Below are 24099 nucleotides of genomic sequence, written 5' to 3'. Positions count from 1 at the left end.
CTGACATAATTTTAGATGGAGGGAAGTAAAAATAAAAAACTAAAATAATATGGTTGCATAAGTGTGCACACCCTTAAATGAATACTTTGTTGAAGCACCATTTGATTTTTTTACAGCACTCAGTCTTTTTGGGTATAAGTCTATCAGCATGGCACACCTTGACTTGGTAACATTTGCCCACTCTTCTTTGCAAAAACACTCCAAATCTGTCAGATTGCCAGCGCACCTCCTGTGCACAGCCCTCTTCAGATCTCCTCACAGATTTTCAATCAGATTCAGGTCTGGGCTCTTTCTGGGCCATTTGAAAACTTTAATCTTTTTCTGTTAAAGCCATTCCTTTGTTGATTTGGATGTATACTTTGGGTCGTTGTCATGCTAAAGATGAAGTTCCTCTTCATGTTCAGCTTTGTAGCAGAAGCCTGAAGGTTTTGTGCCAATATTGACTGGTATTTGCAACTCTAATAATTCCCTCTACCTTGACTAAGGCCCCTGTTCCAGCTGAAGAAAAACAGCCCCAAAGCATGATGCTGCCTCCACCATGCTTCACTGTGGGTAGGGTGTTCTTTTGGTGATGTGTAGTGTTTTTGCACCAAACGTATCTTTTGGAATTGTGGCCAAAAAGTTCAACCTTGGTTTTATTAGACCATAACACATTTTACCACATGCTTTTTGGAGACTTCAGATGTGTTTTTGCAAAATTTAGCCATGCTTGGATGTTTACTTTGTAAGAAAAGGCTTCTGTCTTGGCACACCCATAGCCCAGACATATGAAGAATACGGAAGATTGTTGTCACATGTATCACACAGCCAGTACTTGCCAGATATTCCTGCAGCTCCTTTATTGTTGCTGTAGGCCTCCTGGCAGCCTCCTTGACCAGTGTTCTTTTTGTCTTTTCATAAATTTTGGAGGGACGTCCAGTTCTTGGTAATGTCTCTGCTGCGTCATATTTTTTCCACTTGATGATGACTGTCTTCACTGTGTTCCATGGTATATCTAATGCCTTGGAAATTCTTTTGTACCCTTCTCCTGACTGATGCCTTTTAACAATGAGATCCCTATGATGCTTTGGAAGCTCTCTGCGGACCATTGCTTTTGCTGTAGGATGTGACTAAGAAAATATCAGGAAAGACCTACTAGAACAGCTGAACTTTTTTGGGGGCTATTCAGATACACTTTAAATGGTGGCAGGTGTGTACTGACTCCTATTTAACATGAGTCTGAATGTGCTTCATTCTGAACACAGCTACATCCCCAGTTATAGGAGGGTGTGCACACTTATGCAACTAATTTATTTTAGTTTTTTCATTTTACACCCCCCCCCCCCCCTAAAAAAATTTAGTTTGTTTTTCAACTGAGTTGTACAGTTTATAGGTTACAATAAAGGTGGAAAACGTTTTGGAATGATTTATATTTGTCTCATTTTCTTACCTCACCGAAACCTGACGTTTTAACAGGGGTGTGTAGACTTTTTATATTCACCCTATAATCCACCTGGATGCGCAAAGTAGTTGTGATGATATGTACGGTTTTACTAACACATGTTAAAGTTGCAAAATTGTGCTGAGGTAATAAGATATTTTTTGCCCTTAGGCGCAAAGAGATTAAAGAGGGGTGAGGAGGATGCAAAGAAGTGGAACTTTCCCTTTTGGGTGAAGTTCTGCTTTAAAGACCTTGAATTTACAAACACAAAATATTTCTTCGACCCCTTCTAGCTCCCAGTGCTTCAATTTACGCATACATATGCTCGTATGTGCTTGTATACATATGCCTAAATTATTCCACTCAAACATAACATTTTCTGTTTTGTTCTTACGGCTCTGAGCGCATCATTGCATAACATCTTTCTCCCCATAGACAACAATACATTTTGTTCAGATTTGTTAAAAAAAAAAAAACGCTACAAGGCTACAAAGGCAACATTTTTTCTGGCTATGTGGCCTAAAGCAGGCTCCTTATGTTTAAAATGCTAAATAAGGATTGAAAAATTAAAACCATGCCTAACAAAGAGAACAAAATGATTACGAAAGCATATACCTACACTATATTACCAAAATTATTGGGACAACTGCCTTTTACACGCATATGAATTTTAATGGCATCCCAGTCTTAGTTCGTATAGTTCAATATTGAGTGGGCCCACCCTTTTCAGCTATAACAGTTTCAACTGTTCTGGGAAGGTTTTCCACAAGGTTTAGGAGTGTGCTATGGGAAAGTTTGACCATTCTTCCAGAGAAGTATTTGTGAGGTCAGGCACTGATGTAGACGAGAAGGCCTGACATGCAGTCTCCGCTCCAATTCATTCCAAAGGTGTTCTTTTTCGGGTTGAGGTCAGGACTCAGTGCAGTCCAGTCAAGTTCCCCCACACCAAAATCGCACATCCATGTCTTTATGAACCTTGTTTATGCACTGGTGCGCAGTCATGTTGGAACAGGAAGGGGCTATCCCAAAACTGTTCCCCCAAAGTGGGGAGCATGAAATTGTCCAAAATATCTTGGTATGCTGACACCTTAACAGTTCCCTTCACTGGAACTAAGGGGCCAAGCCCAACCCCTGAAAAGCAACCCCACACCATGATCCCCCCTCCACCAAATGATTTGGACTGGTGCACAAAACAAGGTCCATAAAGACATAGATGAGTGAGTTTGGGGTGGAGGAACTTGACACAGAGTCCTGACCTCAACCCGATGGAAGACATCTGGGATAAGTTTGAGCGAAGACTGCGAGTCGGGCCTTTTCATCCACATAAGTGCCTGACCTCACAAATGCGCTTCTGGAAGAATGGTCAAATATTCCTATAGACACACTCCTAAAACTTGTGATCATTCTTCCCAGAAGAGTTGAAGCTGTTATAGCTGTAAAGGGTGGGCCAACTCAATAATAAAACCCTACGGACTAAGACTAGGATGCCATTAAAATTCATGTGCGTGTAAAGGCAGTCGTCCCAGTACTTTTGATAATATAGTGTATATTCAGTTAGTCATGCAAAAGGTGTTGCCTACATTTTGACAACATCTGGCTACAAATAAAGATTGACTTATTGGTGATTTTTGGAAAGAGTGCTTCAGTGGATTTATCTTCATGCAGGATAGTCATGTACATACAGCAGCGGATTATGAGAAAGAAAGCAGAAAGGACAATCATGATGGTTCTCCAGCTTTTTCCCTCTTGCAAGATCAAAATGGCTGTTTCTTCTGGAAAAAATGTAGCTTGTTAGTTAATCACCATCCCCATCCACCTCTTCAGTTCATAATTTTGTAATGCAGTATAAAGGCCATTTTACTGTGTGTTGTTTTTACAGGTGATAGTGGGAAGTATTTTCGAGGTGATTTGGGCGGCAGTAAAACCAGGGACCTCTTTTGGGATCAGTGTGCTTCGAGCACTGCGGCTTCTCCGTATTTTCAAAGTCACAAAGTAAGAGCTCCATCTGCCTATGGTGTGATCCCATATCGCCCATGGTAGAGTCTGGCCATCAAAAGTCATGCTGTGACCTGCACATGTGATGTGGGTTATAAACTTGCTGCTGGTGTTTGCAGGTACTGGAATTCCTTGAGAAACTTGGTGGTGTCCTTGCTGAACTCCATGAAGTCCATCGTCAGTCTTTTGTTCCTTCTTTTCCTCTTCATCGTGGTCTTCGCACTTTTGGGGATGCAGCTTTTTGGGGGACAGTAAGTGTCAGTCATAGTTTTGGGGATAATTTCCCTTCTCTTTGGATACATGTTACCATGATCAGCATAACATATAACATGGCGGTACGTAACCTAAAGGCTCTCAGATATGTCTTTGGGAGTGCAGATATCTCACCACTGGAGTACCTAGAGATACAGCTGCAAGAAAAGTATGTGAACTCTTTGGAATGATATGGATTTCTGCACATATTGGTCATAAAATGTGATCTGATCATCATCTAAGTCACAACAATAGACAATCACAGTCTGCTTAAACTAATAACACACAAAGAATGAAATGTTGCCATGTTTTTATTGAACACGCCATGTAAACATTCACAGTGCAGGTGGAAAAAGTATGTGAACCCTTAGACTAATGACATCTCCAAGAGCTAAATGGAGTGAGATGTCAGCCAACTGGAGTCCAATCAATGAGATGAGATTGGAGGTGTTGGTTACAGCTGCCCTATAAAAAACACACACCAGTTCTGGGTTTGCTTTTCACAAGAAGCATTGCCTGATGTGAATGATGCCTCACACGCACAAAAGAGCTCTCAGAAGACCTACAATTAAGAATTGTTGACTTGCATAAAGCTGGAAAGGGTTATAAAAGTATCTCCAAAAGCCTTGCTGTTCATCTGTCCACGGTAAGACAAATTGTCTATAAATGGAGAAAGTTCAGCACTGCTGCTACTCTCTCTAGGAGTGGCCATCCTGTAAAGATGACTGCAAGAGCACAGCGCAGACTGCTCAATGAGGTGAAGAAGAATCCTAGAGTGTCAGCTAAAGACTTACAAAAGTCACTGGCAAACGCTAACATCCCTGTTAGCGAATCTACAATACATAAAACACTAAACAAGAATGGATTTCATGGGAGGATACCACCGAGGAAGCCACTGCTGTCCAAACAAAACATTGCTGCACGTTTACAGTTTGCACAAGAGCACCTGGATGTTCCACAGCAGTACTGGCAAAATATTCTGTCGACAGATGAAACCAAAGGTGAGCTGTTTGGAAGAAACACACAACACTATGTGTGGCGAAAAAGAGGCACAGCACACCAACATCAAAACCTCATCCCAACTGTGAAGTATGGTGGTAGGGGCATCATGGTTTGGGGCTGCTTTGCTGCATCAGGGCCTGGACGGATTTCTATTATTGAAGGAAAAATGAATTCCCAAGTTTATCAAGACATTTTGCAGGAGAACTTAAGGCCATCTGTCTACCAGCTGAAGCTCAACATTAGATGGGTGTTGCAACAGGACAATGACCCGAATAATAGAAGTAAATCAACAACAGAATGGCTTAAACTGAAGAAAATACTCCTTCTGAAGTGGCCCAGTCAGAGTCCTGACCTCAACTCGATTGAGATGCTGTGGCATGACCTCAAGAAAGCGATTCACACCAGACATCCCAAGAATATTGCTAAACTGAAACAGTTCTGTAAAGAGGAATGGTCAAGAATTTCTCCTGACCGTTGTGCACGTCTGATCTGCAACTACAGGAAACGTTTGGTTGAAGTTATTGCTGCCAAAGGAGGTTCAACCAGTTATTAAATCCAAGGGTTCACATACTTTATCCACCTGCACTGTGAATGTTTACATGGTGTGTTCAATAAAAACATGGCAACATTTCATTCTTTGTGTGTTATTAGTTTAAGCAGACTGTGATTGTCTATTGTTGTGACTTAGATGATGATGATCAGATCACATTTTATGACCAATTTGTGCAGAAATCCATATCATTCCAAAGGGTTCACATACTTTTTCTTGCAGCTGTATATTAAATTGTTAGGTTGTTAAAAGTGTATATTTAGTTAGTGTTTAGTTTTGTATGTAATGTGGAAGGGTTAGAATTTCTGTCAGGTTTTTACTGCCATCTCTGTCCCTGCTAGGGAACTTCTTACCTTCTGTTTGTGCAGGCAGCCATAGTCACTGGGACAGAAAATCATAAGAAACATTTACAATGGGAAACTTTTACAATTGTCACTGAAATAAATTAAATCTTCCAATAGGGACACTTGTTCTGGTGACAGCTGTCTCAGGGTATTTCCTCTAACAACTTCCTGTTGTGTGATGCAGATAGTGAAGAGAGAAGGGTACCCAAACAGGGTACCCAAACAGCAAAAAAAGAAAAAAAAAAACACTTAGGCCTGTTTCACATGGGCTTCATCTTGTATAAGCGCAGCGTGAACAGCAAAATTTAACAAACCATTTGCAGAGCTTTCTGCAAGCTTTTGTTGAAGATTTCAATGTACCATGGAACCTCAGTTTGTAAATGGTGATCACAGATTCTAACAGGAGAGTTGCCACTTTGAGCAAGCTGCTAGCAGGCTTTCAACAAGCTTCAGAAATTGCTGAAGTCTGCTAGCAGTGGCAGTCAGCACTCCCTTTAGGATCTGTGTTCATCATTTACAAACTGGAGATGAATGGTAGTTAACCACTTGCCGTCACTAGCCTGTGAGGCTCTGGGGAGCGAGCGCGCGCCGGCGGCGGCGTGCTCCCGCACGGTCACGGACCCCCCCCCCCCGCGCGTGTGACCGGTGGACCCGATGTCCACCGGTCACTCAGCGATCCTCGGGGGAGAGGGAGAAAGGCAGGCGGCTAGTGTAAACAAGCCGCCTGTCATTCTCCCCTGTGTAGAAACAATGATCATACGGTTCTACTATGTAGGACCGTTGATCATTGTTCCTACAGCTTAAGCCACAGCCAATCACAGTTAGAATCACGCCCCTAGGGACACACACAGCCCCTCCCTCTCAAATAAAGTTAACCCCTTCACTGCCAGTGTAATTTTACAGTAACAGTGCATATGTATAGCACTGATTACTGTAGAGATGTCACTGGTAACCCCAAAAGTGTCAAAAATGTCAGTCAAGGGTCCGATCTGTCCGCCCCAATGTCGCAGTACCGCAAAAAAATCGCAGATCGCCGCCATTACGCGTTAAAAAAAAACAACAAAAATGACAAAAATCTTTCCCTTTGTTAGTAAATGCGATAACTTTTGCGCAAACCAATCAAAATACGCTTTTTGCAATTTTTTTTACCAAACATATGTAGCATAAAACAAATTGGCCGAAAATGTTAAAAAAATTAGATTTTTACATTTTTTTTGGGGGGGAATTTCATATAAAAAATGTGAAAAATATTGTTATTTTTGCAAAATTGACGCTCTTTTTTTGTTTATAGCGCATGATCAAAAAATCGCACAGGTAATCAAATACCACAAAAAGAAAGCTCTGTTTGTGGGAAAAAAAGGACGTCAAATTTGTTTAGGTACAGCGTCGCGCGACCGCGCAATTGTCCGTTAAATTCACGCAGTGCCGAATTGCAAAATACCCCCTGGTCTTTAAGCAGCCAAATCCTCCGGGGCTTAAGTGGTTAAAAGCTGCAATAAATCTTTTCAAGGCTTGCTGTTCACACTGGGCCATATGAAACAGGCTTTACTGCAGTTTTAACTATTCCACAATCTAATAATACAGTGTTTTGGCTTTATATATACTTAACTCCCCCAAATTGTCCATCATTTAATGACATCTTCCAAAATTTAAATACCAGAGCTGTAAAGACTGTTTAAACCTTTTAAATAAAACCTGTACCAACCCTAATCAATTCAAACCGAGCATATGATGGAAAAAAATACGTAAGCTTTAATCTACATGTCAAAACAATGAGCTGATTCAGAAAAAGGTAGATGAAGTCATATGCTTTTATTCACATTTAGAAACTGGTAGATTGTGTGCAAGAACAGTTTCTTGATAGGGCATCAAAATATCAGACTTTAGAAAACCTCTAACCCCTGACTCTCAAGCTAAAGAGTTACACATACAGTAGATTAAAGCAAATCTCCAAGACAGAAAGTGAGAGAGAAGCCAAAATACTGAGCTGTCACTGGAACAGGTAGAAGAGAAATCGTTCAATGGGAACACTGATTCAGATAGGATTTCCTAGATTTCCCCAATTAAGCAGTTTTAACAATGTTTTATTTTTATCAAACACAAAAACAAAGGTTTGACTTTAGAAATGCTTTAAATAATGAATGTATAACTCTGTCTTGTTGTTCAGATTTTACTTTGAAGAGGAAACAAGAAACACAAATTTTGACACCTTCCCCACTGCCATCTTGACCGTTTTTCAGGTGGGTCAAAAGATGATGTAGCTCACATTTGTGTTATTTGTTGTATATATTGACTTTTCTGTCTGCTTTAGAACTACAATGAAAAAGCCTGAACCACAATTTTTATTGTATTATTTGGTATCTCTGATTTTAGTACCAATAGGCATCCCCAAACAGCACACTGATTAAGTGATTAGCATCCTGCCTTGCTGTGCTAGGTTACATCAGGGATAGTTTTTTTTTTTGTATGGTTCCCTCCCAGAATCCAGAAAATATACTGGAGTAATGTTTTGGTCTCATTATCCACTGTTGTCTGTATTGCTGTGACTAGGCCACCAAGTAATGTATTTTAGATGTTCTGTTTTACTTGTGAAACAATGTTCATCTCTGATCTCTCACTTGTGGCAATATTGTTGCTTGCAGATTCTGACAGGGGAGGACTGGAACAATGTCATGTACTTTGGAATCGAATCACAAGGAGGTGTCAGCAAAGGAATGTACTCCTGTATTTACTTCATCATACTGACCCTGTTTGGAAACTGTATCCTTTGATGCCAATATAGATCAGTCACTTCAGCTCCCATACCTGTATAGCCCTTACGGACCAGAGCAAATAAAGGGAGACAGTACAGTTATAATACAGATCAATACATAAAGGTTCAAATGGCCCTGCTTGTGAGAGCTTACAATCTAAAAGAGGAGCAAGTAATACAAAAGGTAATAGATGTTAAGGGATGAGCTGATGGAGAAAAGTAAAAGTACAGTTTTTAGGTGGAAGTGGGGCATGATTCCCTGAAGCAAAGGGTTTTCAGGGATCGCCTAATAGCTTATAGAGAAGGAGATAGCCAAACAGATTGGGGTAGGGAGTTCCAGAGGAAATGACAGGCTCTGGAGAAGACCTGGAGACGAGCATGAAAGAATGTGACGTATGAGCTAGAGAGGAAGAGGCATTGGGAGGAACAGAGTGGACAAAATTTGGGTGATATTTTGAGATGAGATTGGTAATTTAGTTCAGGGAAGAGTTGTGAATGGTTTTGTATGTTGTTGTTAGAATTTTATTAATTGAGCTAGCATAAGTCAGTGAAGGTATTGGCAGAGAGGGGTTGCGGCCACTGAATGGTTGGTAGGGTGGATAAGTCTGACAGCAGCACTCATGCTAGACATGGCAGTTTCTGTTGGATGTTGTGGGCGAAAGCCAAACTGTAAGGGGTCATGAAGATTGTTATCGGTGAGGTGGTAGCCCAGACAGTTGTAGACTGGGTTTTTTAGAAGTTTGGAGGTAATCTGGAGCAAAAGGATGGGTCCTGTTTGGACAAGTGGGGTCCGTTGAGGGCTTTTTAAGTGTGGGGTGACCAATGCCTGTTTTAAAGGGGAGGGGAAGCTGCGAGTAGAGAAGGAGAGATTGAATATGTGAGTTAGAGAGTATAGAATAGAGCAAGAGGGTGACCAGAATATTTGTGAAGGGATAGCATTCAGTAGTAACAGGGTAAAAAGTGTTGAGTATAGTGGTAGACTAGTATGTTAGGTGAGGGTGATTTTATTTTAGGAAGGCATATTTATACAGAAGAAGGTCTTGCAGGAATTTAGTTTTTTGCCACACTCGTTCAAGAGCCACGGTGTGTCTTCTGAGACTTCTTGCGTCTTATGTTTTCAAAGGTTGTAGCGGTTGGGGACTAATTCTATGTGTAACTAAGAGAGCACATGGGAGTCAGTGAGCATGGGAGTTAGCTGTTGTACACAGAAGAAGCAATATGGGGCAAGACAGGGTGAGATTTTTTCACAGAAGTATTGTGTTGCAAAGTAGAGAAGAGAACGGTTTAAGCGGCGAAGGTTTCTACGTGTAACTGCTGATTGTGAGGATAGGGAGTGGAAGACAGGAAGAACCATAAACTGATAAGGTTGTTATTGGATAAAAGAAATGGGGTGTTGGAGCCATTTGAGGCCTTGAAAGACTGGTTGAGGGCTGACATAACTGTAAGGCCCCTTTCACGCAAACGTTTCAATGGCATCCGCCTGTCTGTTTTTCTGGCGGACCTGATTAGACCATCCATTTCTCTCTATGGAGCAGTGGATGTCAGTAGACATGTGTCCGCTGACCCCCTGTCGGCATTCAATCCGACCCTGGCTGCAAATAACAGACGGATGGGGATCTGTTCCCCATCCATCCGGCGGATCTGATGACAGTTGGATGAAAACGGACAAGTGGTCCATTTCCATCTGACCGCCCCACATAGGAGAGCAGGCTATGCAGAGTGGACACCGACCTGTCATCCGCCTGCTCATCAGGGATCAGCGTAGAGATCCCCTGCTGAGCAGACAGATCCGCTGCATGGAGTCTGCCCCATGTGAAAGGGGCCTAACATAGCTGGCAACTGTAACAAATATCATCAGAGGCATGCCTTGAATTTACCATACACAGTGCATGTGCTAATAGACAGAATGTAAATGAAAACAGTGCAGAAAACAACATTGGTATGTTTGATTTATGGATTTTGTTCCATTTATTAAACCTTTATATTTTGAGCTTTCTTTTGTGAAATAGTTAAATCGGAAAGATTTGTTCTGCTTTGAATGCAACATATTCATGCTTGACTGGAAAGTACCTTTAAGCAGAAACTTCAGCTGGTAAAGTATCCTGGTTACAGGGTTACACCTTAAAAAAGCATAGACACGTCGCACCAACATGCAGGACTGTGACGTTTGGTTGGGACTATCGTGTTTGTGTATAGACTTCTCTGGTTATCCATCACTGCTTACAGTACTTTTCTCTGTCTGTACTAATACTACAACATTGCATGTTTATTATGTGTGCAAATTTGTTTTCAATCCTTAGCCAGAATCAGACACCCTCCTGAATGTATTTTTAGCCATTGCTGTTGACAATCTGGCCAACGCACAGGAACTTACAAAGGTACAGGGATCACTGATGTAAACCCTAATTAAGTGACATTTTGTTAGCTAAAGCATTGTGTATCCTAAATAGTCTTTAGAAATACATATCTTCATCTATTTCTCACCTTTTGTTGTATCTTAGTGTTGCTGGTCCCCTGCAGCTTCTTTGCATTCACATTCTGTATACATGTACTCCAGTGATGGCTGCATGGCATATCTTGGGGGGGGGGGGGGGTCTTGATGGTGACCATAGTGGACTATGCCTGTACAATGCCTGGTAAAATGGCCACTTGTAGTTAGTTCCATCAAAAGCAGGTGCACAACTTGGAGATAGGGACAGAGCGTTGTCACCCTATAGCAGGAAGTGCCTGAACAAAGACCTTCACCAGGTTTTATTTTTAATGAAAGCAGCAGATTTAAAAAGGTATAAAATTAGTTTTGATATTACATTAACATGTTAATGCTTATAAGAGTGATTGAGCTTACATGAGCTTTAAAATACTGTATATTAAAAATTGGAAAAGGCATTAGGTAGCCACTCTGATACAACTGGACCTTTTACCTTTTAACAGTATTTGTATGTAAACTAATTGGTTGCTGTAACACCTTTGCAAATGTCTCCTTTCCTTGCCACTGGCTCCATGTTGGTAACCTAAACAGTATGTCTCCTGCAGGATGAGGAGGAGATGGAGGAGGCTACCAATCAGAAGCTGGCACTCCAGAAAGCCAAAGAAGTGGCAGAAGTCAGCCCCATGTCCGCCGCCAACCTTTCAATCACAGCGTAAGTAATCGCACCTTTATGGTGCACATTTTACCCAAATCTACAAACTTTTCTTGGAAATACTTACACTTCAAGCACATGATCGGAGGTAACTCCTAGCAAGATGGAGTAAAGTAGCTTGAAAAAAACTAGCTACTATCCATTTCCTATCATGAGCCTGCACTGGTGTAACATGATAGGACATATGATGATGACAAGTAGGCAAAAAGTACCATTTACAAAGCTGAATATCTTACTGGTTGGTGGCAGTGGGACACAATTTTAGTGTACATAAAGGAAACTATTTATAAACACATGGGGTTGATTTACTAAAGGCAAGCAGACTGTACACTTTGAAAGTGCAGTTGCTCCAGAGTTTGGTAAATGAAGCAAAGCTACACTTTGCAAAGAATACCTAATAACATGTAAAGAAAAAAAAAAAACAGCATTTTTGCTTGTGCATGATTGGATAATGGAAATCAGCAGAGCTTGCACTCATTTACAAAGCCCTGGGGGAACTGCTTTTTCAAAGTGCAGTCTATTTGCCTTTAGTAAATCAAACCCTTTTTTTGGCATCTCCCCTTTGTTCAGTACGATGTAGCACATTGATGGTAATTGTATGGTTGCCTCCCACTATGACCTATTTCTAGCCATTAGCACCAATATCCCAAAATGGTGAAGATTAGCTTTACATTGTCAGTTGAAAAAGTTTAGATAATATTTAGATTGTATTTTCTCTTTAACTCTCACCCATGAACCAACTTTTTGTCCAGTTATGGGTCAAAGAACAGATGCTGACATTTTATATTCCACCAACCTTTAGATTCCATTTTACATTTATTTTTCTGGCTGGTTGACCACAAAGAATCCAGTTGATTTAGACACTCCTGGGGTGACAGGAGAGGTTGGGATATGTAGTTCCTCAAAAGCTGCAGGTCTCCTGGTTTTTCTAGCCCATACCAGACAGTTTTTAGGTTCGTCCATATTGCAGACACAGGCTTAAATCCATAACTGGCGCCGGAGTCCAGGACAATCTGTCACAGCTCCCTCCAGCACATAAAAAGATTAAAAAGCAGATATGGACGTCAGATGGATGGTTTTGCTGAGCAGATGGCTTTTTTTTTTTTTAAACTAGTGATGAATCCAGCAAGACGGCTGCTTAACTCCCCGTGTTGTGCTGGTACTTGGTACTGCGTTTTCATTTTACACCCAGCAGTTTCAATGCACATATCTATTTCAGAGTTTAACCCCAAGTTATAGAGAGCCAGTTACGTAAAAAACAGAACTCTGATGCTACGGCCTCATAGATTTAATAGTCAGGATGGGATTTCAACCCATTTGTTTTAAATCCCCAGTGTACAGAAGACTGAAGAGTGAACAATGTGCCATTTTTGGCATCAGAAGTTGGTTACACCAGTGCTAAAATAACATTTGTTTTAAAAAAACAGCATCAATAAAGTCACCAGGGTCCCTGAAGATAGATCAAAAGCCAGAGCCCAAGACATATGTATTATCAATGCTTTCCCAAAATAGAGGCTGGAGGAGAGTAAAAGGAGGCAAAGCATGACATATGTCATTCCGGATTATATCATCACAAAACGTATTCAGATTCCAGGAAAACTCAATAAATTTTATCTCTAGCTAACAATTTTTTGTTTAGATTGAGTAGGGAGGGTTAGAACCCCCACCAGGTTTTTGATGCTGCGTGTGTTCCTGCTGGTAAGGATCACCATCTTTATTTGTCCTGGTGACCATTGTCACTAGGGTAGATAGTAATTGTGAAAATGTTACAGTTGTCACTGGAACAGAGGAAATCTGCTAATTAGGATACCTGTTTTGTTGACAACTGTCTAAAAAGCAGGGATATGCAAACTGTGGCCCTCCAGCTTTTGCAGTACCACAAGTCCAATGACGCATAGCAAGACTCTGACAGCCACAAGAATGACACCCATGATCAGAGGCTTGATGGGACTTGTAGTTTTGCAACAGCTGGAGGGCCACAGTTTGCATATCCCTGGTCTAAAGTTATCTATACACATTACAATCTGGCTGTGCAATATTTGCACAATCTCCCTTAGATTTACCAAAACGAATATCATGACCTGCATAAACTATCTATTCAACTTATATACAATTAGGCAGGCAGTTACACTAAATAGTTGGTAGATCTATAGGATATTGGACATGTAATGAGCTTAAAGGAGAAGTTCACTTTTCTACACAAATTAATAAATGCACATCTTTTTGCAGGTTAAAATCGTGCATATATTATTTTTTTGTGGTAGGAGCCTGTAAAGCATTGCACCAGCAATCAGCTGATTGCTGATGCCATGCAGGTCTCCTGTACACTGTCAGTGTATCTGCTTGCCCGTGTATCCCGTACGGACAAGCCGATACTCTCTGACAGGAAGACTCAGCACTCCACAGCTCTGTGGTAGTTCATTGAGAACTATAAGCTGACAGCTGCTAAGGATGTCAGGGCTTGTAGTTCGTTTGGACACACAGAGCTGTGTGTAGGAATGATGTGGCTGTGTGGGGGGAGCACCGCACTGCCGTACTGTTTTCAAACATGACAGCTAGTACAGGGAACTTCTCCCCGTACTGCTGCCGGAGGGGGGCAACGTGCAGCGGCTGCAGCACTGGGAACAAGTTGCATGTTCCACCTTAAAATCGGGTGAAACATGTAACATGTTCCAAAAGGGGAACTTATCCTTTAAGGCCTGGTGCATACTGGTGCAAATTCAAATGTGACTTGAATCGCACAGAATGATATGACAATGGAAATCACATTATTCTCTATGGTGCCCTTTCACATCAATGGAGTACAGCACAGGGCATTTTTGGAAAAGGGTCTGGTGCTACTTTGGTTTGAATGCAGCACAATTTTGGCCCTGTAGACATCAGTAGAAGCACACCCAAAGTGCATGTAAAATGCATGTACATATGTTTTTTATGCTTTTCGCAGGTTAAGGAGCCCATGCCATTTTTTGCTATGAGATCCCCTCCTAAAGTCCATACCAAACCCAAAGGGCCTGGTATGCATTTGGGGGGGGGGTCCCACATCATTTTGTTTTAAATTTTTTAATGGCATGGGGTCCCCCTTAAAATCTATATGAGACCCGAGTTGTTTTACTGACAGGCTTCTTTGTTTACATTCTGCTGTCAGCCGGGATGAGTCATTGGTTGTTAGGATGCCAGTGGGTGCCATCTTCTTAGCAACCAGCATACAGTATCCTTCCACTTACAAAAAAAGCAGTAATATGAAAATGCGTCAAGATGCAATCAAGTCGCATTACATAATTGCACCGAAAATTCAATTAAATCACAGCTGCACTACTGTGAACTTAAGCCTAAGAGGGGTTTTCCCTGCACTTTGGACAGATTTCCTATAATTTCTTGTGTTTTTGGAATGAGATGTAAAGACCATTCTCTTCAATATGGCACAGAAAAAAAAAATCTAACTGGGGTCCTAACCATTCCCTATGCTCCAAAAAAAAAAAAACATAGGCCTTCTCTCCTTCCTCAAGAAGTGAACTAGCAAAGTGGTCCTCCAAGTGTGAGAACATCAATAGGAATTCCCTAATTACATTTTTGACATTGGATAGGATTACCTGCCATGTGTAAATTATTGTGGCCTACTTAAGCTTCTAATGGCTAAGATATTTCCCTTTTTTGATAACACTGGCATAATTACACTATATTACCAAAAATATTGGGATGCCTGCCTTTACACACACATGAACTTTAATGCCATCCCAGTCTTAGTCTGTAGGGTTCAGTATTGAGTTGGCCCACTTTTTGCAGATATAACAGCTTCAACTCTTCTGGGAAGGCTGTCCACAAGGTTTAGGAGTGTGTCTATGGGAATGTTTGACCATTCTTCCACAAGCACATTTGTGAGGTCAGGCACTGCTGTGGGCGAGAAGGCCTGGCTCGCAGTCTCCGCTCGAATTCATCCCAAAGGTGTTCTATCGGGTTGTGCAGGCCAGTCAAGTTCCTCCACCCCAAACTTGCTCTTCCTTGTCTTTATGGACCTTGCTTTGTGCACTGGCCCAAATCATTTGGTGGAGGGAATATGGTGTGGGGTTGTCTTTCAGGAGTTGGGCTTGGCCCCTTAGTTCCAGTGAAGGGAAATCTTAAGGCGTCAGCATACCAAGACATTATGGACAATTTCATGCTCCCAACTTCGTGGTAACTGTTTGGGGTTTGCCCTTCGTGTTGCAACATGACTGCCAGTGTATAAAAAACAAGGCCCATAAAGACATGGATGAGAGAGTTTGGGGGGGGGGGGGCTGCACAGACTCCTGGCCTCAACCCAATAGATCACCTTCAAAATTAATAAGAGCAGAGACTGTGAGCCAGGCCTTCTCTCCAACATCAGTGCCTGACCTCACAAATGCGCTTCTGGAAAAATGGTCAAACATTCCCATAGACACACTCCTAAACCTTGTAGACAGCCTTCCTAGAAGAGCTGAAGCTGTTTTAGCTGCAAAGAGTGAGCCAACTCAATACTGAAACCCTTCAGACTAAGACTGGGATGCCATTAAAGTTCATGTGCGTGTAAAGGCAGGCGTCCCAATACTTTTGGTAATATACTGTATATGGAGAGAGTGAAACAGTAGGGGGCCCACAAGGAGCCAGATTTCTATTAAGGGAGTGCTAGACACCCAACCTTTGCTGTTCATTGCCCCTCTGTCTGGTCACACCTTTAAATACCTGTTTTGGGGTTTCCAAAGGCCCATGCATTTTATTATAATATTTTTAAACACACTTCTGAGAATATATACACGACATAAGCATATGGCCATTTCAGGACAGAGATGCTGTAACAAGGCCTTCAAATCGCTTTACCTAAAAATACTTTATCATCTGTGCAAAGCGCTTGAATTAGCACAGACTTTTAATTAGTTAAAACTATTTTTAGTCCTATTTGATCTGTCAGCAGCCAACTAACCCCCACCAAGTTCTAAAATATAAAATCATATTGTCATTCTTAAGGCAACATAGATTATTTTTGTAAAACTGCACTTAAAATATATATATATATCTTACTATCCTGTGAGCTGGTGGAAAAGCGATTTCCTCACCTAAACGCTGGCCAAACAAACAAGATTTATGAGGATGAGTCAAAGTGATAAAGAGGATCTTTACTCAATGTCAAGGGACCTAACAAGTTATCAGGTGACAAATTACTGCCTAGCACAGACATTGAAGAGGATTCTAGTAGTAGGGGCAGCCAACAATGACTCACTTTTTCACGCTTTTATTAATCGATATATTAACATTGGTTATAAACTCGAATTAACCATTTTATCGCCAGAGGCTTTTCAGCTTTGTAAATCTTGATTTAGAGGGGATATTAAACTAAATCTGTCATGAGAAATGCTATTGCTGATATCCCTCTGAAAATGCTATTTAACTGGCTGTGTCTAATTTCAGTATTTCTAGTCACCTGCTCCAGGTGAGTGATAGGTGAGCGATATTGAAGCCAAAGCATTATGGTGACAGCCCGACAACTGGAATTTTTAAAGTCCAACTGAAGTCAAAACATTTTTTATTTTTTTAACCACATGGGCAAGAATCACAGCCACTGTGAAGATTTTATTGTGTCCTCATTTCTATCATGTTGACACGGAATAAGAAACAAGAGGATGCAGTTGTCACCAGGATGGGAAGACACATAAAGCAAAACAAAAGCCCCGAAAGGTTGTTTTAACTCTTTCATAGGCCGGCCATAGACGATGCGAAAACCGTACGAAAATTCTTAGACGCTTGTTTTTTGCATCATTAGTGTGCCAGCTGCGACATGCAATTTTCATGCCCTAAATGGAAAACGCCAAAATCAACATGCTGGATTTTTTTTACAAAAATGAAACAAATGATGGCACAATTGTATGCGCCAATTTTGTTTTTCTATCAACAAAACGCTTGGTTTTCAACTCGTCTATGGCCGGCCTTACTGTAAATGTTTTTTGTTGCTGCTGCTGCCACTATTAGGGAGATGACACATTACTTACTGCCCATATGATACCTTGTCACTGGAACAGGTAGTGTGGGGAAATCTTCCCAATAGGGAGCAATAAGAGCAATAAAAAATAGACAGATGTTTTAACCCTCTGCATAAAGAATTATAAGTTTTGGCTAAGAATTGAGCTTAAGGAAAAAAGGAAAGCAAACACAGCCTTTATAATTTACTCATAACAGGATTCATGTAATGGCAGAAATAAGGAGTAAGGGATGATGTAGATATTTTACATAAATGCTTCTGGATTTGAAAATAAATGACCCCAAGAGTTTCTATCTAGACCAGAATAAGAACAACAATACAAGGCACACCGCGGAAGTGATACAGACAGGCTGCTGGCCTAAAGAGCTGACACTTTCTATAATTTGCCTTTTGTTCTTTTCTGGTTTGTATACTTTTTTCTTTTCTGTTTATTTTTCTCTTTTGTGTTTTTTCTGCTCCTACTGTGGTCCTTGTACTGTTTATCATACTTCCCAGCATGCCACATGGACTCCTGCCAGTGTTCCCCAACCAGTACCTTGTGACTCAACTCTCATATTGTTTTTGACGTTATACTTTAGGATGAGCTGTCAAAGCCTGGGCAGCTGTATATGCACTTGGAAAATTAAAGTGCATCAAAACTGGAGAAAAAAACTCCAACCTATTGCAGTTCTATCTATCCTTAGACTTAGTGGCTATACAGTGCTTTGAAAAAGTATTCATACTCCTTGAAATTTTCAACATTTTGTCATGTTACAACCAAAAATGTAAATGTGTTTTCTTGGGATTTTATGTGATAGGCCAACACAAAGTGGCACATTATTGTGAAGTGGAAGGAAAATGATAAATGTTTTTTTAAACTTTTTTACAAATAAATATCTGAAAAGTGTGGCATGCGTTTGTATTCAGCCCCCTTTACTCTGATACCTCTAACTAAAATCTAGTGGAACCAATTGCCTTCAGAAATCACCTAATTAGTAAATAGAGTCCACCTGTGTAATTGAATCTCAGTATAAATACAGCTGTTCTGTGAAGCCCTCAGAAGTTTGTTAGAGAACCTTAGTGAACAAACAGCATCATGACGGCCAAGGAACACACCAGACAGGTCAGAAATAAAGTTGTGGATTAGTTAAAAGCAGGGTTAGGTTATAAAAAAATATCCCAAGCTTTGAACATCTCACGGAGCACTGTTCAATCCATCATCTGAAAACTGAAAGAGTATGGCACAACTGAAAACCTACCAAAACATGGCTGTCCACCTAAACTGACAGGCCGGGCAAGGAGATCATGAATCAGAGAAGCAGCCAAGAGGCCCATTGTAACTCTAGAGGAGCTACAGAGATCCACAGGTTGGGTGCAAGAGTCTGTCCAAAGGACAACTATTAGTCATGCACTCTACAAATCTGGCCTTTATGGAAGAGTGGTAAGAAGAAAGCCATTAGAAATCCTATTTGCAGTTTGCGAGAAGCCATGTGGGAGACACAGCAAACATGTGGAAGAAGGTGCTCTATTCAGATGAGACCAAAATTTAACTTTTTGGCCTAAAAGCAAAACGCGATGTGTGGCGGAAAACTAACACTGCACATCACCTTGAACACACCATCCCCACCGTGAAACATGGTGGCAGCATCATGCTGTCGGGATGCTTTTCTTCAGCAGGGACCAGGAAGCTGGTCAGAGTTGATGGGAAGATGGATGGAGCCAAATACAGGGCAATATTAGAAGAAATCCTGTTGGAGTCTGCAAAAGACTTGAGACTGGGGTGGAGGTTCACCTTCCAGCAGGACAACGACCCTAAACATACAGCCAGGGCTACAATGGAATGGTTTAGAACAAAGCATATTCATGTGTTAGAATGGCCCAGTCAAAGTCCAGACCTAAATCTATTTGATAATTTGTGGCAAGACTTGAAAGTTGCTGCTCACAGACGCTCTCCGTCCAGAGAGCTTGAGCTATTTTGCAAAGAAGAATGGGAAAAAATGTCATTCTCTAAATGTGCAAAGCTGGTAAAGACATCCCCAAAAAGACTGGCAGCTGTAATTGCTGTGAAAGGTGGTTCTACAAGGTATTGACTCAGGGGGGCTGAATACAAATGCACGCCACACTTCTCAGATATTTGTAAAAAAATGTAAAAACCATTTATCATTTTCTTTCTACTTCACAAATATGCTCCACTTTGTGTTGGTTTATCACATAAAATCCTAATCAAATACATTTACGCTTTTTATTTTTAACATGTTTAACATAAATTTCAAGGGGTATGAATACTTTTTCAAGGCACTATATCAGTTTTCAATCTAAAAAAATTTCTGCAAGTACAGAAATATACCTTGATCCCTCCAGAAATCCAGTGTTCTTGCAACTTCTTGTGCGCTGAAGTGTATTCTCAAACAATGGTACCAGACTTTCGAGTGCTCTTATGTAAACTACAGAACACCTTCCCTTATATTATGGAGATGAGGCGAGGGGGAGGTGTTTGGTAGCATGACAATACTGCTCCTCCAAAGATACAGTACAGTGAGTGAGCAAGTGTTGTCATCCTAGCACAAGAAGAATCAGGCCAAAATAAAGGAATAAAAGTGCCTTTAAAAATACCCTATGCAGCCACCACATCTAAGGCCTGGTAAGCTGCAAACCATGACATTTTTTGTTTTGGGTTTAGATTCTTTTTAATGCGGGCCTGTGATAGTGTATAGTTGCCAAGTGTCCAAGACAGGGAATCCCCATTTTGCAGACTATTCTGCCAGGCAGGGGTTAGGTTTCTGCCACTTGAAATCCACTTTCAAGTGGACTATACACAGTGGGGTATTAAAGAATTTGAATGAGTTTTATTATTAGAAAACTTATATGTAAAGGTGGAACAGACATTGTAAAGATTATTAAACTCTATCTAAAACTTTTTACATTTTTGGTAGAGTGATGAGTTGTTAAAACTGTGATTAATTTCTATGTTCCCACCTTTGCCTTAGGCAGTAAATGGAAGTTTCTCTGATGGTACCATAAAAACATAACAGAAAGTTATGGCTAGGGTGGGGCTTTAATCCATATGATTGATGCTAACGTAACGTTATGTTTGTAGAAATAGGGATATAGAAAGGCAGATCAGGGAGACAGAGAAAGTGAAGGAGAGAGATATGTGGGGTTATAAATAATGGAGATTATTTAGTGGTTAGTGTCTTTATTTAGATGGCGATATTGAATTCATAAGATAAGGTAGTGAAAAAAGCAGGATGGTGCAATAACACAAAGCAGCCAATCAGATTACAGCTTTCATAAGTTAAATCCACAAATGGCAAATTCTGCTTGGCTGTTGTGTTTAAGCAACTTTGTCCATTGCTTTCTTCATTTTTTTTAAAAGATATTCCTATCAATGCCTGCCTAGTGTACCCCATTCTTCAAAACATTTATAGTCTGTTCTCTATACTCTTCCTCCTCACATACTCAAATCCTCAGTCTTTTCTTTTTATCCCACAGTTTCCCTTATCCTTTCCTCATCCTTGGTTTCATTGTCCTCCTTGTGTAGCCTAAACTGCCCTGGTATCCCTTCCCTTTTTGTTTATTTTTATACAGTGGGAGAGGTTCAAGGTTTTACTCCTCAACTTTCCACCCCACAATGCTCACCCAGAGTAAGACGTTGATCCCCCTTCTGTTGTCCTCATGTCCTTTATGGTTTGATATATTTTATTTCTCACTTTTTCTTTTCTTGCATGTGCAGTTTTGTAAAGCAATCTCGAGGTGCGATTTCTCGCAGCCCATCTGTCTGCAACGTAAATTTACCGTGAGTTGCCCTATGTTACAATATTCACTGTATGGACTTCTGGTTTGACAGTATTTATATATGAATAAAAATGAATTATTATATATATGTAGAAAGCATATATATATATGGACTTCTACCCCCTTCTTTCCCTCACATATCAAACTTTCATCCTCTTTGTGGGTGCCAGTCACTGTATGCTGGAAGGAGCACCAAGCAGGTGTTTCATCGCTTCAAACTTTCTGAACTTTCACTGCATTGTTTAGAAGTTTTCAGCCTTTCACCTCATTGCTGTTCAAAACTTTCATTGTTCTGCATAATTTTGGTTCTGTTATTCTCATTCACATTGCTTCCTCCTCCTTCCAAGACTCTCTTAGAGACAATGGTATCCCTGTAATTACTTCTGCTTCATTTCCCCTTCTAATTAAAGTGGACTTTCATCTATATAGTATAGATGGCCACTTTCTTGGATTATATCTCTGTTTGCCTTTAGAGTGGATGCTTTACTATGTATATGTACAGTATGAGTGAGAGATGTTTTGTGGGCATATGTGAATTTCCAACTTTCTAGGTTTAAATATGTTTATGTTTCATTTAATATTTGAAAATGCATCTCTTTCTTTTTTACCTTTCTTTAGCTGCTGTCTTCTTCTGTACTTCTCTATTTCCTTCCTTCCTTCTTTCCCACTTCTCCTTCCATTCTCTCTCCTTCTCTTTCTTACACTCTCTTCTATTCCACGTACCTTTCTTATTACTTCCTTAGCTCTTCTTTTTCTTTCATTTTTATTCTGTGCCTTACAAATCTGTGTATCACTGTCCAGATGATAACCCAACAGGTTTAAAGAAGAATTCCAGGTATGGTAATTTGTACGTAGTTACATTGGTTCAGCTTGGACCAATGTACACTATATTGTCAAAAGTATTGGGACACCTGCCTTTACATGCACATGAACTTTAATGGCATCCCAGTCTTAGTCTGTAGGGTTCAATATTGAGTTGGCCCACCCTTTGCAGCTATAACAGCTTCAACTCTTCTGCGAAGGCTGTTCACAAGGTCTGCACTCTAATTCATCCCATAGGTGTTCTATCGGGTTGAGGTCAGGACTCTGTGCAGTGTGGATGGATGAGTGAGTTTGGGGGGGAGGAACTTGAGTGGCCTGCACAGAGTCCTAACCTCAACCTGATAGAGCACCTTTGGGATGAATTAGAGCGGAGACTGCGAGCCAGGCCTTCTCTCCAACCTCCTAGCTTCACAAATGCACTTCTGGAAGAATGGTCAAACTATCCCATAGACACACTCCTAAACCTTATGGACAGCCTTCCCAGAAGACTTGAAGCTGTTATAGCTGCAAAGGGTGGGCCAACTCAATATTGAACCCTATGGACTAAGACTGGGATGCCATTTAAGTTCATGTGCGTGTAAAGGAAGGCGTCCCAATACTTTTGACAATATAATGTATCTATGCATAAACAATCCCAGTTCTAGAAGCTGGAAAACACTGTACTAGACACCACTACTTTAGTGATCTCCACTAGCTTCTGGGCCCCGTGCCAAGTGGGTGCCTTGCTACATTGGGAACCCAGGAGGTTGCTCGATTGGCACAGGTGCCATTCAGGGAAGGCTTTGCATTTTCTCATTAGGGCAATGCATTTGGATGAGGTGGAAAGCATGACATCACCACCCAGCTGCTCTGCCTTGGGAATGCTTTGCATTCATAGCAATGTAATTTACAGTAAGTTACAGTAATTTCCAGCTTCTAGAGGGATCCTACAGGAATGGTATATGCATACTTACATTGGTCCAAGCTGGACCCATGTAAATAAAAAATGTAAAAAATATCCATACATGGAAAATTGTTTACAATTTTACTTTTCTAGTTTGTCAGTGCTCTTTGAACCTGCCTTTGTATCCACAGTTGAATATTGATTCCCACTGCCCAGGAACCCAATAAGCTTTGTAACCTTTGGGTCAGATCCTGTTTTATCCAGAAAGCAGCTTGGTGATGTGTCTAATGGAAATAATAGTCTGCTGGAGGATACAAGGTTGTAAGAAAAAATGTTAAGGAGGAAAAGCATTTAAACAAAATTATAAAAACAGGTTTATAATTATATACTGTATATTTATAATGTATGTATTTATTTTTGAATCTGATTTAAATTTTACATTTTGCAATCACCTCTAGTAAACTCAATCAAAATCACATTGGTGTTTTGTTAAAAACTCAGTCAAAGGCTTTTTTTTCTCTGCGGAAATGTATCTTCAATGATAGAAAGGTCTTTGTGCATAAACAGTGTTTTTTTTAACGGGTGTGAGCAGACAGTAGCTTTCCATCTTGAGTTCACAGTGCATAGCCAGGGAGGTCTATGTGTGTCTATCAAGATTCATGTGGCTCTGTGTCTCCTTCAGTCTGTGCCAGTCTATGACCCGCTGTCTGCTCCCTGTCCGTCACATCTTCTGCTGCCTGTCAGTGTTCTGTGTTACGGCTCAGCCCCAGGTCCTGTGTCTCTGTCAGTCCAGCTCTGTGTGATGGCAATGTGAATTTTTCTTCAGCACCTCCAGGGCGGGAAGCATGACACAGATCCGTCCTCTACTACGTCAAAAGGGCACAAAGGCCAGAGCCTGCTTTACCAGGAGCCAGTGACCCCTGTGTGGCGGAAAGGAGGCCTACGCTGACCACAGTGTCCCATCCTTTCCCAATGACAGCTAGCAGTACTTTGATTCTTATTGCACAAACAAGATTTTTCAGTCTGATTGAGTTTCAGCGAGTGGAAAATAGGCAGTTTTTTTTAAGCTTCATCATATTCATTATTTCATTGCTGTTGGAGGGAATCTCTAGTGCAGTTTCAGTAATGGCACTTTAGGGTAGTACTTTGAAAGAAACCTTTGCATGACATTTACTTTTT

At 40.8% G+C, this 24099-nt stretch overlaps 1 protein-coding gene across 1 annotated transcript in view; it reads left to right on the top strand.

Annotated features, from left to right (window-relative positions):
* The window catches only part of CACNA1B (calcium voltage-gated channel subunit alpha1 B), a 450568-nt gene that overhangs the window by 296364 nt on the left and 130105 nt on the right, over window positions 1-24099 (top strand). Inside the window, exons 13-19 of the mRNA XM_082263407.1 lie at window positions 3300-3412; window positions 3535-3666; window positions 7731-7803; window positions 8206-8323; window positions 10626-10693; window positions 11349-11455; window positions 21154-21216. Of these exons, the coding sequence (XP_082119533.1) occupies window positions 3300-3412; window positions 3535-3666; window positions 7731-7803; window positions 8206-8323; window positions 10626-10693; window positions 11349-11455; window positions 21154-21216 (674 nt within the window). The remainder of the gene's footprint in view (window positions 1-3299; window positions 3413-3534; window positions 3667-7730; window positions 7804-8205; window positions 8324-10625; window positions 10694-11348; window positions 11456-21153; window positions 21217-24099) is intronic.

This window comes from Pelophylax lessonae, assembly GCF_965119305.1.
Source record: "Pelophylax lessonae genome assembly, chromosome: 7".
In the NCBI taxonomy this organism is placed as follows: domain Eukaryota; kingdom Metazoa; phylum Chordata; class Amphibia; order Anura; family Ranidae; genus Pelophylax; species Pelophylax lessonae.
The sequence above is the reverse complement of the archived record's forward strand: the minus strand, read 5'-3'. Positions and strand labels throughout refer to the sequence as shown.